At 42.4% G+C, this 14513-nt stretch overlaps 1 protein-coding gene across 4 annotated transcripts in view; it reads left to right on the top strand.

The window, feature by feature from the left end:
- Positions 1 to 14513, top strand: part of LOC108235704 (low-density lipoprotein receptor-related protein 1) — a 90031-nt gene that overhangs the window by 20382 nt on the left and 55136 nt on the right. For all 4 annotated transcript variants that reach the window (XM_017415862.3, XM_017415861.3, XM_017415860.3 and 1 more), the window contains exons 3-6: positions 7217 to 7354; positions 11113 to 11232; positions 11357 to 11485; positions 11581 to 11844. In XM_017415862.3, coding sequence (XP_017271351.1) covers positions 7217 to 7354; positions 11113 to 11232; positions 11357 to 11485; positions 11581 to 11844 — 651 coding nt within the window. The remainder of the gene's footprint in view (positions 1 to 7216; positions 7355 to 11112; positions 11233 to 11356; positions 11486 to 11580; positions 11845 to 14513) is intronic.

The raw sequence follows: 14513 nt of genomic DNA, 5'->3' as shown, positions 1-14513 counted from the left end.
CAGTATATTTGACCACTGGTATAATTTGACAGGCTGACTCATAGCAAGTGGATGTGATGTGAGAAATTACAATATGCTGCTGTCAAATTCCCCTCCACCCATGAATTGTTCCTGCTCAACATGAAATATTTGCTCACCTCGCAGCTCCGCGTTTCCACGGGAATCTCCTGAAGCTGCGGCCGTCTTAAGATTCGGACTCATCTGCTGTCCTTCTCTGCACAGCAGTTCGTGTGTCTTTCACTCACGCACAAGAATCGCGTGGCTTTGATTCCACACTGGAAGTATTTCTGTACAAATCTGCCTCGTATATACGTGCGCTGAGCAGATTTTTTTTTTTTTTAGACGAGAAGTTGACGCCGGGTCAGCGGGGAGGGTGGCTAAGGCCCCTCGAAGAGGGACGAGAGAGTCTGGCCTGTGCTGAGCCAAGACAAGCGTGTCAGGGATTTTAAATTTTTAAAAAAAGACCATTTTGTAATCTCAGCAGGGCTCTCCACAGAGGGAGGTGGGCCAGGCCAGAGGCACCTCTTAAGGGGAAGCAGGAGCAGTTCTAGGAAACAGAAAGAACAGGAGCAATAACAACTCATTTTTAAATTAAAGGCGAACAAATGCTAAACGTCTGCATTTGATAAGTATCGGTAATAAACCACTGCATCCTGTGTGTGTGATAAATTATTGAACATTCAGCTTTTCTCTGGCCCGGCCTGTTTAACCTAAGTCTCCTCTTGTTTATTAGCTCTTAAGATGACAATTACTCACATCCTTTACTTCAATCCCATTTGAGCCTTTGGAAAGCTGTTTCTCATGGTGATAATTATTCATTAGTGCCCTGAATTTGCTCTTTTTTTACTTCGCTGTGTAAGAAAAACCTCTCAGCAGTAGGACTTTGTGGCTAATTTGGGATGCGTTTTGTTTTTACCTTCTTATAAACAGGTCGGAGCTCTAACAACCAGACGTACTGACAACACTTTGTGTCGCTCTGTCTGGAATTTATCTGGGAGCACGCACAGTTTAGAGTTAATGCACAGAGCTGAATGACACAATAAGGTCTGAATTCAATCTCAAACAAAAATGTTGTGATTATAGAGCTGTATTCAGTAAGCTAATAACTATTTTTATTCCATCGGCTTTGAGTTTGTAAGGAAACGAGGGAAGGAAGGTGGATTATGTGTTTTGTTCTTTGTCCCTTTTTAAAGCTAAAGGAAGTAAGTATGTGTGGCTGAATGACACAGCTTCTGTTATTGCCTTTGTGTGGAACAAAACTTTGTTTATTTTTCCTCTTTTATAACCCGCAGTGAATGGATGATAATTTGCTCCATTTGGTGGGATTATCTGGGGCTGTTGTCCTTGTATGAATCTTTCAGTGTACTCCACCAATAAAAGTGTTTGCTCAGTGGCTGTTCTGCCCCCAAGGAGCACTGGTGCTTGTGCGTTTGTGTGTCGAAGGCTCAGTTTGTTGTGCTCGCGAGAGGCTGGATTTAGCCTTCCTGCTTTGCTTGTCACCCTGCCAGCTGCCCCCAAATCCAACCCCATCTTTCCCCAATAAATGAATGAAAATGTGCTGTTGATATCGTCTCGGAAGGAAAGGGATTGAGAAAAGATCCGAGCGGCGAGCGCAGCGTGCAGGGACGGCATCACACAGTCTGCCACCGGGGTTAAAGCTGGTTGTTGTGTGTGTGTGTGTGTGGTGGTGGGGGGGGCAGCGTTTGAGTGGAAGCATTGTTGCTGTGAGCTGTGGTTGTCAGGAAAAATTAAGTTCAGGTTACAGAAACGTGAACCCCCCTGAGGGGCTTTGCGAGCGGCAGCCTAATGTGTTTTGTTTTTCACCTGTTGACAGAAGTATTTATAGGATAGCTGTCAGAAATGAACAGTGTTGAAGAGCGGGCCCACCACCTTTTTGACAAGGCTACGATGAGCAGCCACCTCCGAAGACCACCTTCCACTGGTAGTTCCTCTGTCTGCTCTTAAAGAGAAAGTGGTTATATGGAGAGAATATGAATAATTAATATCAATTAATATCTTACCTGTTGTATAAAGCTTTACGCTGCCGTTAATTTTCCATTCCATGGGGCAGCATGGAGGAGCAGTGGTTAGAGCTGTCTACTCCCAGCAAAAGGGTTTCAGGTTCAGAACCCGACTGCAACGTTTTTCTCCCACAGACCAGCAAACATGCAAGCATAACTCTAAATTGTTACTAGGCATGGCTGTCTTGTTTGTCCCTGTGTGGCCCTGTGGTGGGTTGGCGACCTGACCATATCCACCGCCTCTCGCCCATTGACCGCTGGAGATACGTACCATCTCTCTGCAGCCCTGCATGATAAGTCAAAATGGATGGATGGATGGTTATTCTATCAGAAAAATATATATTTGTGTGAGAAGGCTGCACCAGACAAGCTACAGCTAGCTACAGCTGCTGCTACTTGTGTGCAGAAATAACAACAGAATATTAGGTACATATTCAATGAAAACAGTTTTCACTTGATTTGCTTTAAGATCCTTTGAGATGGGGGTAGTTTAAGACCTCCACTTTGGTCTCATATAACATGCAGTATGTGTCAAAAGAGCAGGGTTATAACTTTGATTTGAAGGTATTCTCACTGAGTGAAGTATTTAGAAATTATAGCTCTCTATTATACACAAATGTGGATATGTAAGGTGATATATGCTGTGCTGTATGAAACCTCTGAAATTGTTGAGCTCAAGGTAATGACAGCAGGCAGCCTCTTTGTTCTGAGCCGTTAGTCTTCCTTTGGCTCACATAAAAACCCTTTTCTTTTCGCCGCAGCTCTGGCTGCATCTTATTGGTGTGTTTGTTCTTGGTTGATTAAGCTTTGTGTTGACCAACATATGGATGGAAGGCGTGAACTATAGAAAATCTCTGCTGGGACCCGATCCAGACCCAGATTTAGAAGCCGAGCTCAGGAGACACGTTTAGGGGGAAATATTGCGCATACCTTTTGCGTTCTAAAAAAAATTCCAGTTGTGATTGGAAGACGATTGTGAGCTCTTAACGGGATACAAAACTTAGGCAGGTTAAAACTCAAACCATTTATGCCATCACTGATGCTTTGTCATACTATGGAGAATATTTTGGTGGCACCTTTGAGCGGTTTTGGTGCAAAATCTTAATGTCACTCATCAAAATACCAAACTTGTGCAATCAAGGCACAGGACATAATCTGTTCTAAGACGCCACAAGTAATTTATCTGTAAATGAAAACACTAACCCAGAACAGTGTATGATTAGAAAGTGTGTGTTGCCCTGTTATCATTTAGCAGGCTGTTGCCCTGTGGCCTTCATTGTTGCCCCACGTGGCCGTTCTACAGTTCAGGTCAGGCTTTGCATGTGTTGCCGGTTGCAACACCGTGGCTCAACCTGCTTTCTCCGGGGGGTGTCACAGCCGATTTGTGTGATCCAAACAATGGCCTCAGTTCTCCAGCCTCCACACCTCCTCCACCCGCTTGCTCTCTGTCCTTGTTCCCTCCGCCTGGGAGCGAGCATGTGATTGACTGCTGCGTGAAGCAGCTTAAAGACGCCGCTGGTACAAGGTTTCCGAAATCCTGCAAGGCCCCCAATCTTGTTTTGATAAACGCTTGAAGAATGGCTTTGTTTGGCTTTTAACAAGACTTGTGGCGTTCCTGCTGATAGAACGATAGAGTAGGAAGTAGATGCGGTTTCAGATTGAAAGTAAGGCTGAAATATTGTTGGGTCAAAGATATGAAAGGAGAGTAATCTGTTCTGGGATGATGCTTCTGTAACATTAGTTGTGGAGATGTGAAGCCCTGATGCAATCTCTTGTATAGTTAAAGCTTCAGCTGCTGGAAGTCTTACTCCTCCTGCAGATCAATGATGGAGGCACCAGAACAATTTTCTTTCTCCTTTTGACATAATTTAGCTCCATGAAGTACCAACAATCAGTGTGAATGAATGGACTAAATAGTACCTTATGCTTGCTAACTTGGCTTTTAGAGTTAAGGGCGTTGAATTAACAATTCCTTTTTTCTAAGCTCCTGTCCATCTTGTCCACCTCCTGTGGACGAAGCATTTCTGGCTCTCCTTTCTGTGTTTTGTCACTATTTTTCCTTTCAGTTTCTCCAGAAATGGTAATAACTTTCCACTCTTTGGCCTCCCGTTTATACATTTACTGTAAACGGAGCAGCAGCTGTTGGAGGATAAATCAAAGGAGGAGCTAAAGAACAAAGGAGAGGAGTGAGGAGAAAGGACAGACAGCCAACATATTCCACAACGACAAGAGAAAATCGAGTTGAAGAGATTAGTTAAAAAAAACAAAAAAAACTTCACTTAATAAAAAATGTGCAATATTTAAACAGATTTTGTACTGAGATCCTCATAAAACACCAGGACAGACAAGCACCTCTCAGATTTCTTTAATAAGTTTCAAATCATAAAACCGAGTGAAATGAACATTTTTGCTCAGTGTCAGCAGTTCCTGAGCTAAGTTGTGGACATGGAAGTTATAGGCTGGTTTGTCAGAGGCTATATTGAGTCATTAGACTGTGAATAAAAATTCAGTCAGAGTCATAAGACAGGAAACTATATTCCAGAAAAAGAGTTCAGGAATACAATCATAAGAAGCAAAGCTCTCTGGGTAAAACATAAGAACCCGAAGGAAGAGTTTTGCACAAATTTGTACTTTTACAGCTTATTTGCTTTCACAGAATTTCAAAAAGTCTGTTTTCTGAATATACGATACAATAAAGGTAATCATTTGGTTAATCCGAGCTGGGATAATGGTGTGTTTTGTTCCTGCTAGTTTTCTTCAGCGGTTTGTGTTTTTTTTTTTTGTTTGTTTTTTTGGAGCTTTTGGTTCTGCCTGTTCAGTTGGCGAGCAGGAAACTGACAAACAGGGTGAAAAGAAGAAGGCAGAAGTTTTGGCAAACAAAAAAAAAAAGCTAGCATTTGAAAAAAAAAAAAAAAGGGGGAACCGAAGCTAATAAGCATTGCTTAATTTTATAATTTCTGGAGGAGACACCTATAGAAAACCTCCAGGCTTACCAGAAACGTCCAGAACCCGACACTGGGTACGGACAGGGATTCTTTATTTATTATTTTCCATTTTAATGAGACAAGCATACAGTTGAAGTTATGGCAATATGATATATATAACTGACTTTGCAAATAGTTTTCTTCTGTGACAAATAGTGCAAAATTAAAAGATTAGAGCATTTCTGCATGGGGACTACAAATATTTTTAAAAAATAAGCATTTTGTGGAATTTTAATGCAATGTGAATCCTTTTTTAGGCACCAAACTTTGAAGAAGTGGTATAGCCTACGTCTGACTGAGCGTCTGTAAATGTTGCTTTGTTTGTCGTTGTGCAGAAAGCTGTGACTTCTGTCTGTCGTTTTTATATTATAAGGCTTTTTGTATTGCTTGTAAATGAATAAACTCACCTTTCTATTCCCCTTAGACACAAATCAGGCTTAATATAAGCAAACTTTGTTTTGTTAATTAAGCAAAAGAGCCCTAAGTAGAGCAGATCATGTTGTGTATAATTTTCCTGTAGATTATACAGCAATAGAAAAATAAAAAAAACAACTCTTCACCACCTGACAAACTGAATGAAGGAAGACGCTGAGCTGTAGATGATGCAACTCCGGGTCAGATTAATGACTACAAGGCAAATGTAGGATGTCGTTGATCAGATACTGAGGCAGATCCTGATACGTGTTATCTCACAATCAATAAAACAAAGAGCTTTTTTATCTGTGATGGGGTTTTTGGTTGTGCATTTTGTTGTGTCAGTGGGTTAAAAGGGATTGTGCAGAAATCCTTTTATGTTCTGTTGCCTCTTTAGTCCCCATTAGGATCCTCTATAAATCATCTGTGATTGAATTCTGCTTGTTAATATGTCCAACTCAGTTTATTGAATAAATACCAGTTAGAAGAGAGAAGGAACTCTGGATGGTACTAAAGAAAAAGTCAGAATCCTTCAGATCAAGTGAGAAACTTTGGTGTCTCATTAAGTTTTACACACCATATTAAGAATGTCACAATGATTGTGTCAGGTGTTTTATCACCTGAAAACAACGCAGAGACTTCAGTCCACGCCTCCATCACCTGCAGGATCGATTATTGGAGCTCACATCACCCTCATTTTAAAGTCTCTGCAGTGGCTTCCTGTGTATTTTACATTCAACTTTAAGTTTCTTTTATTGGTTGTTTATGGTCTTATTCCTACCTGTTTATTATGAGCCCTCCAGATCCCCCAGGTCCTCTGGAAAAGGTCTTCTGATTGGCCCCACAGTGAGACCTTAAACCCACAGTGAGGCGTTATTTTCTCATTGTGGAACAGCCGTCCTGAGAACCTGAGATGTTTTTAAAACTAAACTCAAGCCTTACCTGTTCAGTCTGGCTTTCAGGTCATTTATTCGTTCACAATCCTTAACTAGTCTTATTCAATTTTATTTCTTAGTTGTACCTTGCTTTTAGCTTGACTCTTTACTGAATTTATATTTAATGCAATTTATTTCAACTCAGATTATCTCTAAAGTATTATTTTTTAAAATATAATTTTTCCCTTTCTTTTCTTTTTAAGTGTCTTGGTTTTTACTTATTTTTAGGTTTTAGTATATACGCTCTGTACGATTTTTGCATTCTATATTTTATCACCTGCCTCCGGTGTTTCTTCACAACCTGATTTGCGTTTCCTCCATTCCTTCAGTCCACAGAGGTAGTCTTGTCTGCACCTATTGAAGAGTATATGGTGTGCAGATGTGTGCTGACCAGACATTTGAGCTTCTTCGCTCTGACAAATATGTTGTCAGCCACACTCAGTAGTACGGTCTGCAGCCTGCCAGCAGACTGAGGGGGAAGACAATGTCTTTAAACAGACAGATCTTCTAGTTTTTATGCTCTACACAGCAGTTTATTGGCATGAACTGTACCACTAGACTGTTTTGACTGAAAGTCCTAGTTTTAGGGGAGAATAAATTCGATGATCATGACCAGTCATCTCTTGGTAATCAGATTTGATTGACATCCTGTGTGAAACTCACACATGGCATAAATCAAATGGAAAACAGCGACTTTCCTTTCAGTTGAACTGTTTTCTTAAACTTGGGTTTTGTAGGGCGAACCGCAGGAAGGTATTTGCGTGTAAGTAATAAAACGTGACCTGAAAAACGGACGCCTTCGTCTCGCATTGGCCTGAAACGATCCCGTTAGTCACCCACACGTGTGTTTGTCTTTCCTCAGGTCCACACAGCACCGCGTCCCGCTGCCCACCCAACGAGTACCAGTGTGGAGGGACGGAGCTGTGCATCCACATGAGCAAGCTGTGCAACGGAGTCCCAGACTGCTCAGACGGCTGGGACGAGGGAGCCCACTGCAGAGGTAGACGCAGTCCTTGAGCCGCGCGGAGTGAACATGGGGCACCTGTGTTCCTGGAACGTCGGTGCTCGTCTGCATTTCTGTTCCCATATTGTTCCCTTATTGTGCATTTCTCTCTTCTGAAATCTGCACAGTGTGGAGCCTCAGAGAACTCCCAGCTGCCTCTCAGTTGTTTAAATACCGGGCCAGTTTTATTTTCTTTTTTTTCCCCCTGTGTGTTTGGAATTTCGGCCGTACTGTTTCTTTATCGTTTCCCAGCCAACCTCACGGTTTCTTAAATCGGCTCTGTGCGAGGTGCCATGTGTTCGGGTCAGAACAGTCATTTTACTCCTTAGGTTGGGGAAGTAGAGACCCGAAAGTAGGAACTAGTTTGCGAAAGACTGCAAAATATGTTTTATAAAATTTGCTGACTGAGCTGACCGCAGCCGGAACTCACAGAACTTAAACCTGAAAATTACCCAAAATAAAGAAATATGGATAAGTTGCAAAACTGTAAAGAACACAAGCTGATCTCCTAAATGAAGTCATTTAAGGTTAACAAGCAGAGCTAAACCACGACGGACCAAGCCCTAATGGAAGTTAAAGGGGTAGTTCAGATGTTTTTGAAGTGAGTTTCATGTCAGTTTGTTAAACGTTCCCTCTCTTGAGGTGGTCATCTCTCTCAGCCTCTTTTTCTCATCTCACTGCTGCACCTTCGGTTAAAGAATGAACTACAATGCAATATTTATTGGGGAAAAAAAACAAAACATGGAGTGAGGCATCAAACTTTCATGCACTTTCAGGGTGGCTAAACCACTGAGCAATAGTTGTGTGTTTGTGTGTCTGTTTATGTGAGGTTTCAGCAGCTCTTTCAGTGGAAAACATGCCGTGCTCCAAAAACTGACCTTTTGTTTTGAGTGCTGGAACTTGCTGTGTGCTTGGGTGCCAGGTTGTGTGTATTTATGTGTTAGGAACATGTGAAATCTTCAGGATTTCTTTAGGTGAAAGCTGAAAATAGAGCTTCTCGTCTTGGTTTTAGTCCGTTCAAAATAAACCTTCTGCGCCATGCGTCAGCGGGAGGTTGTTTACATTGTTGCCCATGTTGGTTTTGTGAATCCTTCCCTCCGTTGCTCACTGCTCAGGCTTGTTTTGGAAAATTCCGGGCATGTCTGTAATTTGAACTGTGGTCGTCCCAGCAGGCCTCTGGAGTGCAGCGGGAACACTTGTGTACTCTTCTTGAACTGGATAGAAATTGGCGGGGCAGCGGTTTTACAGTGCAACTCGACAAACTGACATTCTGGAGAAGAGTGTAAAAAGAGTCATGGATAACCGGCTAAAAAAATAAAAAAGGCACCCACAGAAGAAATCTGCTGATTGGTGTAGTTTCCTTTTTGCTCCTTTGGCCCACTCAGGTTCAAGTAGAAGAAATGTATTCGGTCAGTATCGGGATAGTTTAGCACGTACACCCGGAAAAGTGTGGAGTTTTTTGTCTTGGCGTCTTAAAGAGGAGACTTTTGATCCGATTCCTGTCTTCCTAGAGGTGTTTTGTTTGTTTGAAGAGTCTGCCAGTTATCCTGGGGAAAGTGAATCACTTGTGACTGGTGGATCTCGGGCTGCTTTGACACAGCCATGTGTGTTTGACTATGAGTCACCGTGTCTTGATTTGAACTTCACAGGATGTGCAGCGCACTTTTGAAGCCATGTTAAGATTCCATTATGAGGTTGGCCAGCTGACTGGAAGGTGCGATTGGGGTACATCCTTTTTCCACTGATGTGTGAAACTTCAGATGCGGGCCTCGACTCCACTACTCTGTTCCTGGTCGTTTTAGGATAATGTTTACAGTAGCTTCACTGCAGCCCGCTTAGGAACAGCCTTGTTAATGAGCGTGAGATGAATTAGTTTTCAGCAGCTGCAGATGGTTACAGAATCTGATGACTTCTGCATATCGAGTTTACTGAACTGCCAAAACCGGAGCCTGATAACGACCAAGAACTGTTACAGTGGATTTACTCTGAGAAATGTTCCCAGGGGGTTTAGAAAGATGCATCATCATCAAAAAATAAAGTCACAAGGTGCAAAATAATACAAGAAAAGATCACATGGAAAAGGTTTTTCTTTAGTTCCTTCCTCCAGCTTTTCCACTGTTGTACTGATCTGTTGTTCACTTGTAGCTCAACGAGCTTTCTAAATTCCTCTCGGTGTAAAACATTTTTTTAAGCTGTTTGTTTTATTTTCAGGGACGCATCAAGACATAGTTCCTTCAAAGATGATGCAGCTCAAATCTCCTGTTGGTTTCATTGTTTAGCTGCTAAAAAAACTGAGTCATCTCTCATTTATCATGCCTTCATGTTGGAGACAGCCGTGGCTTCAGGCATCATGTTATCCATCAACGTCATCCTAATAATCTTTTTATAGCCTTGAGGATAATAAAATGAAAAAAAAAAATCACATTGTGTCAAGGATGAACTGATTAGTTTTTAGTCATTTAATGTCAACGTCATCGTGGCCTTAAGGAATCACAGTTTAGGTATTAAGTTACACAAAAAAAGTAAGGTTTTATCTCTAACGGGTCAACGATTGAGTTTAACTGGACTGCTCTTTGCTGACCATTACGTAACTCTGTTTTTCAAGAACAGGAGTAGAGAACAACTGCTAATGTTGCCTAACATCCATGGTGTAAATCAGTGGTTCCCAAACTTTTCAGCTTCCGACCCATAAAATAACAGTGACAAAGGTGTGTGACCCCATCTGTTGGCTGTTTAAATATCCAAAAGTGCTAATGATCCTATTAAATAAGGGTATAATGACAACACAAACAGTCTTAGCATCCATTTTGCTATTTTTCAAATCATTAAATGACTCGTACTTCAATTCTCTGAACAATTATGGTGTAAATATATCATAACAACTGGGTTTTTAATTGTAACTTGATATCTGGAGATTATCTAAGGACCCCTACTTGGTCTTGGATGACCCACATTGGAGTCCCAACCCCAACTTTGGGCATCTTTGGTATAAAGGACCCGAATCAAGAGTCAAGCTGAATAATTAAAGTAAGATGATTTGTCAGCCGAATCCAACTATACGAGACGGATGGAAAAGAAAAAAAAACCTGACTAAAGCAATAACACGTGAACAGGAACCATGGTGCGGGTGTGGTGATTAGAAGACACAAGCAGGAAGTAAACTAAACCAATCTGATTCGATATTGCGACAGTAATCTCACACTTGGAACATGTGTTGTGAAGGACTGTCAGCTACTACCACCAAACTGCTCAACATCTGTAAAACTCACTGATGGTTGGTTGGTGAGCTGCAGCTGTTCCCAGATGTTAAAGAGCAGGAGGTTCGCCCTGCAAAGGTCACCTGTCCATCACAAGACAAACCACCTCAGACTCTTCGTTACAGTAGATCATTTAGTCCGTTCACTGGTTGATGGAAGAAGGTGAATGGTTTAATGCTGTACACCAGGTACCTAAACATGTCGCCGGGCTCCAAACAGAAGGCAAACCGCAGCAGGTTGAGCAGCAGCTGTGTGTGATGCCTGCAGGCAGCTGTGAGCTGGAGCTTCTGCCACACTTATCAAGATGAATGAAAGCTGCGTGATTGTAATCTAATGAATTGTTACATAATTATAACTCGCTCTCCTGCCTTTTGAACCTCTGCTGCAGGGCTCTCAGCTTAAAATGTAAACAATTTAGTAACGGGAAACAGCCGTCCTTTAAATTTCCACCTGTTGGTTTTCTCGCCCTCCCCTCCCCTCCCCGCCGTTTCTCTTTAGAATATCGGGCCAACTGCTCCATCAAAGGCTGTCAGGAGAACTGTACCGCCACCCCGCTGGGGTCCGTTTGTTACTGCAAGAATGGCTACGAGATCAGCCCGGATGGAAAGACGTGCAAAGGTGAGTTGGTTGCAACACTGGCTACCCAGCATCCTTCAGTGATCAGTGAATGCGCAGTGAGCTGCTGATGTTTTAGTCCAGATGTGGAGTTTTTAGGGTCTGTGTCTTGGTTTCTGTGCTTCAGACTTTGATGAGTGCAGTGTGTATGGGACCTGCAGTCAGACCTGCACGAACACTGAAGGCTCCTACTCGTGTTCCTGTGTGGAGGGCTATCTGCCCCAGCCAGACAACCGCTCCTGCAAAGCCAAAAATGGTCAGTAAGCAGCATTCGATACCTACCTGGAAACTTCATGTTAATTCCCGCTCTTTCGTATGTCTCCTTGTTTACCGTCCATGTTGCGTTTCCAGCGCCAGTGGACCGTCTGCCCGTTCTGCTGATTGCCAACTCCCAGAACATCCAAGCCACCTCCCTGAGTGGCACCACTGTCCACAGCCTGCTGTCTACCAGCACCAAACAAACCACGGCCATGGACTTCATCTACGCCAAGGAAACTGTCTGCTGGATTCACGTGGGAGACTCGCCCTCATCCACACACCTCAAATGTGCCTTGATCCCCAATCTGAAGAGCTTCACGGAAGAAAAGATCATCAACATCACCTTCAGCTTGCACCGTAAGTACATCGAATTTCCCATCTTCAGCCTGACGTAACAACAAGCTACGCTGAAATGATTTGAATCGCAACAAGACTTGATTGCAGAACTCAGTAGAGAGCAAATTTCTTTGCCGATGAATAGATGTTTAAATCTCCCTTAAAAAAAAAAAAGTGAAAGCAAAGAAGTGTATGCTAAGGGGTGAGTGAAATTTGTCTTTTAAGGTTAAATCAAAACAAGAACTGAATGAAACCTAAAACTAATCTGATCAGTGGACAGGAAGTTTACAGTCGCACACATCAGCAAACACAGATCCAGGATGAAATGATCTGTCATCGCTGTGCACACAGTGATGAAACCAAATCAACTCTACCGGTGCACTGCAGTTATAGAACTGGGATTTTCACTGAGGACTGAATAAAGGACTTTCTGGCAGCCGAAGGTGGGATCTGTCTAAAAGCTTGCACTGATCAGACAGTGAAACGGCAGCTGACAGCGGCAGAGAACGGACCAAAAAAATCAGATAGAAGCAAAATGATTTGCTGACAGAGGCTGGTGGACTGGTTTGACAGGAAAAGTGAAGGCTCTCCATCAGCTGATGTAGCTGCAGCGAGAAGGTGCACTAGGCTGAACTCTGCAAGCTTCATTTCACATTTTTATACACCATTTACAAAGTTTATTCAGTGCCCAATTACAGATTCATGTTTTAAACTTGGCATATTGTACGAGTGCGTATTGTTTAAAAGCGTTGTCGTTCTTACTCTGCGCGTTGGTGCAATCATTTCTTTGCCATATGACTTAGATAGCTAATTTCTCTACATGAATTTGCATTTGTATTTTAATCCTGCATCAGTTTCTCTTTGTGATGACAGCTCCAAGTACAAAGTTTCTGCTCAGAGCTATTAATTAAAAACTACCTAGACAATAAGAACGTTTCCATTACTGTTGTGGTGTTATCATTAAAACCAAAGCACTTCACTCGAGTTAAAGTTGCAATTTGCTCTTGCAGACAAAAAATAGCCTAAAAAAAGGCGACATTTTAGAGTTGGCAGAGGCAGCCATAGCGAGGATTTAAAAGGTGAGGCAGCTTGCTGTTCCGTTGTCACAGTTCATGGTGGAGAAGTAGGTGAAGAATCCAAATACAAGACAAGGAGGCGGAGAAGACAGGCGGGTACAGGAAGTAACCGAGAGAAAAGAAACTTTTATTAATGTGAACTTAAACCAAGGAAGCTGCTGCAGGACAATGAAGACTTGACGTCAGCTGAACTGAGGACGCTGCTGGAGAGGCAGGAGAATAACTAGTCTATAAGGCAAAAAAACCCAAACACTCCCAAAGGAAAGTGGACTGAATATACACTGAGGGAAACGGCTGAGTGGCAGTGAGCCAACAAAACAAAAAGAGGAGAAAAACAAGCAGGAACTAAATCCACAGAACAAGAGTCATCAAAAACATTGACATTTACTATTTAACTATTTAACAAAAACAACAAAGAAATTACCCAAAACCCAGGTTCATTTATTTTATCTTGCTTCCATGTGCATTATGCACCAGTGTAAAATAAAACTGACTCAGACCCATCCAAAAGTTCAGCCAACACCTACAAGAGAAGTTTATTTACCCGAGTAAATGAAGCAGAAACACCAAAATTGTTTTGTGCAATGTGTGGAAACTGTAATATAATTGCGTGGAATAAATTCCTCTGTTTTTCTGGAGGATAGTGTTTGCGCGGAGCTGCCAGGCAGCCACTAAGAAACTGGGTTACATTAATATGTTGACAAGAAATCGAAGACATGCGGGAGAACAAACAAGCTGACGAGATTTTAGCGGTAAACAATTCCCTTGTTGTAAACTTACGGCTTTAAAAAAAAAGAAAAAAAAAAAAAAGCCCACGAGCACAACATAGCTTGTTTGAAAACTATGATTATATTCGTGTTCAGTTGGGTTTACACTGACGCAGCAGATCCGCTTGGTCTGCACGCAGCTCGTCTCCGTTCGACAGAGGTTCGCGGCGACACGACAGGAATTACTTTCTCAGCGTAAACAGGTGCGATGAAGAGTCCTAAATGATGACAGTCGGGCAGCTCTCCTTTCCACATGCCTGCACAAGAAACAGTGTTGCTGTCATCCGCAGGAATACTCCGTCTCTTTTAAACCAGATAATATCAGACGAGCTCAGATTGGGGGGAAGCTTTTATTCCACCCAGTCAGAAGGAAGATAAAACGGGATTCAAGACTTGCTAATGCTACATCTGGTATTAGTTTTTAAAGCCCCCAATCAGCCGGGATTGTCTCGAAAATCACAGAAACGGTGCCACATAAATAAAGCCTTTTTTAAATAAATATGGTGGATGTAATTAAGCCAGTAATTATTGCTGTTTATTGTAATATTTGAGGGCTTACATGTGACTCATAGAATTGAGACGTAGAAGGATTCCAGCAGCTTCATCTGGGTTCTCCTCGTCTGTCCTCCACACACACACACACACACGCACACACACACACACACACGCACACACACACCGTAGCCAGCCTTACTGATGGACACATTTGTGCACCCACACACAGACAAATTGCAGAAGTGGCTGCACTGAGGAGGACAGGATGTCCATGACAGATGAAGGAGGATTTGTGCTCTGCAGCTGAAATAAGGAAACAATCAAAGCCCGCTGCACTTCCTGTATCCAAGTG

This window comes from Kryptolebias marmoratus, linkage group LG4 (assembly GCF_001649575.2).
Source record: "Kryptolebias marmoratus isolate JLee-2015 linkage group LG4, ASM164957v2, whole genome shotgun sequence".
Taxonomy (NCBI): domain Eukaryota; kingdom Metazoa; phylum Chordata; class Actinopteri; order Cyprinodontiformes; family Rivulidae; genus Kryptolebias; species Kryptolebias marmoratus.
Note: the sequence above shows the minus strand (reverse complement) of the source record. Positions and strands in the feature narration are given on the sequence as shown.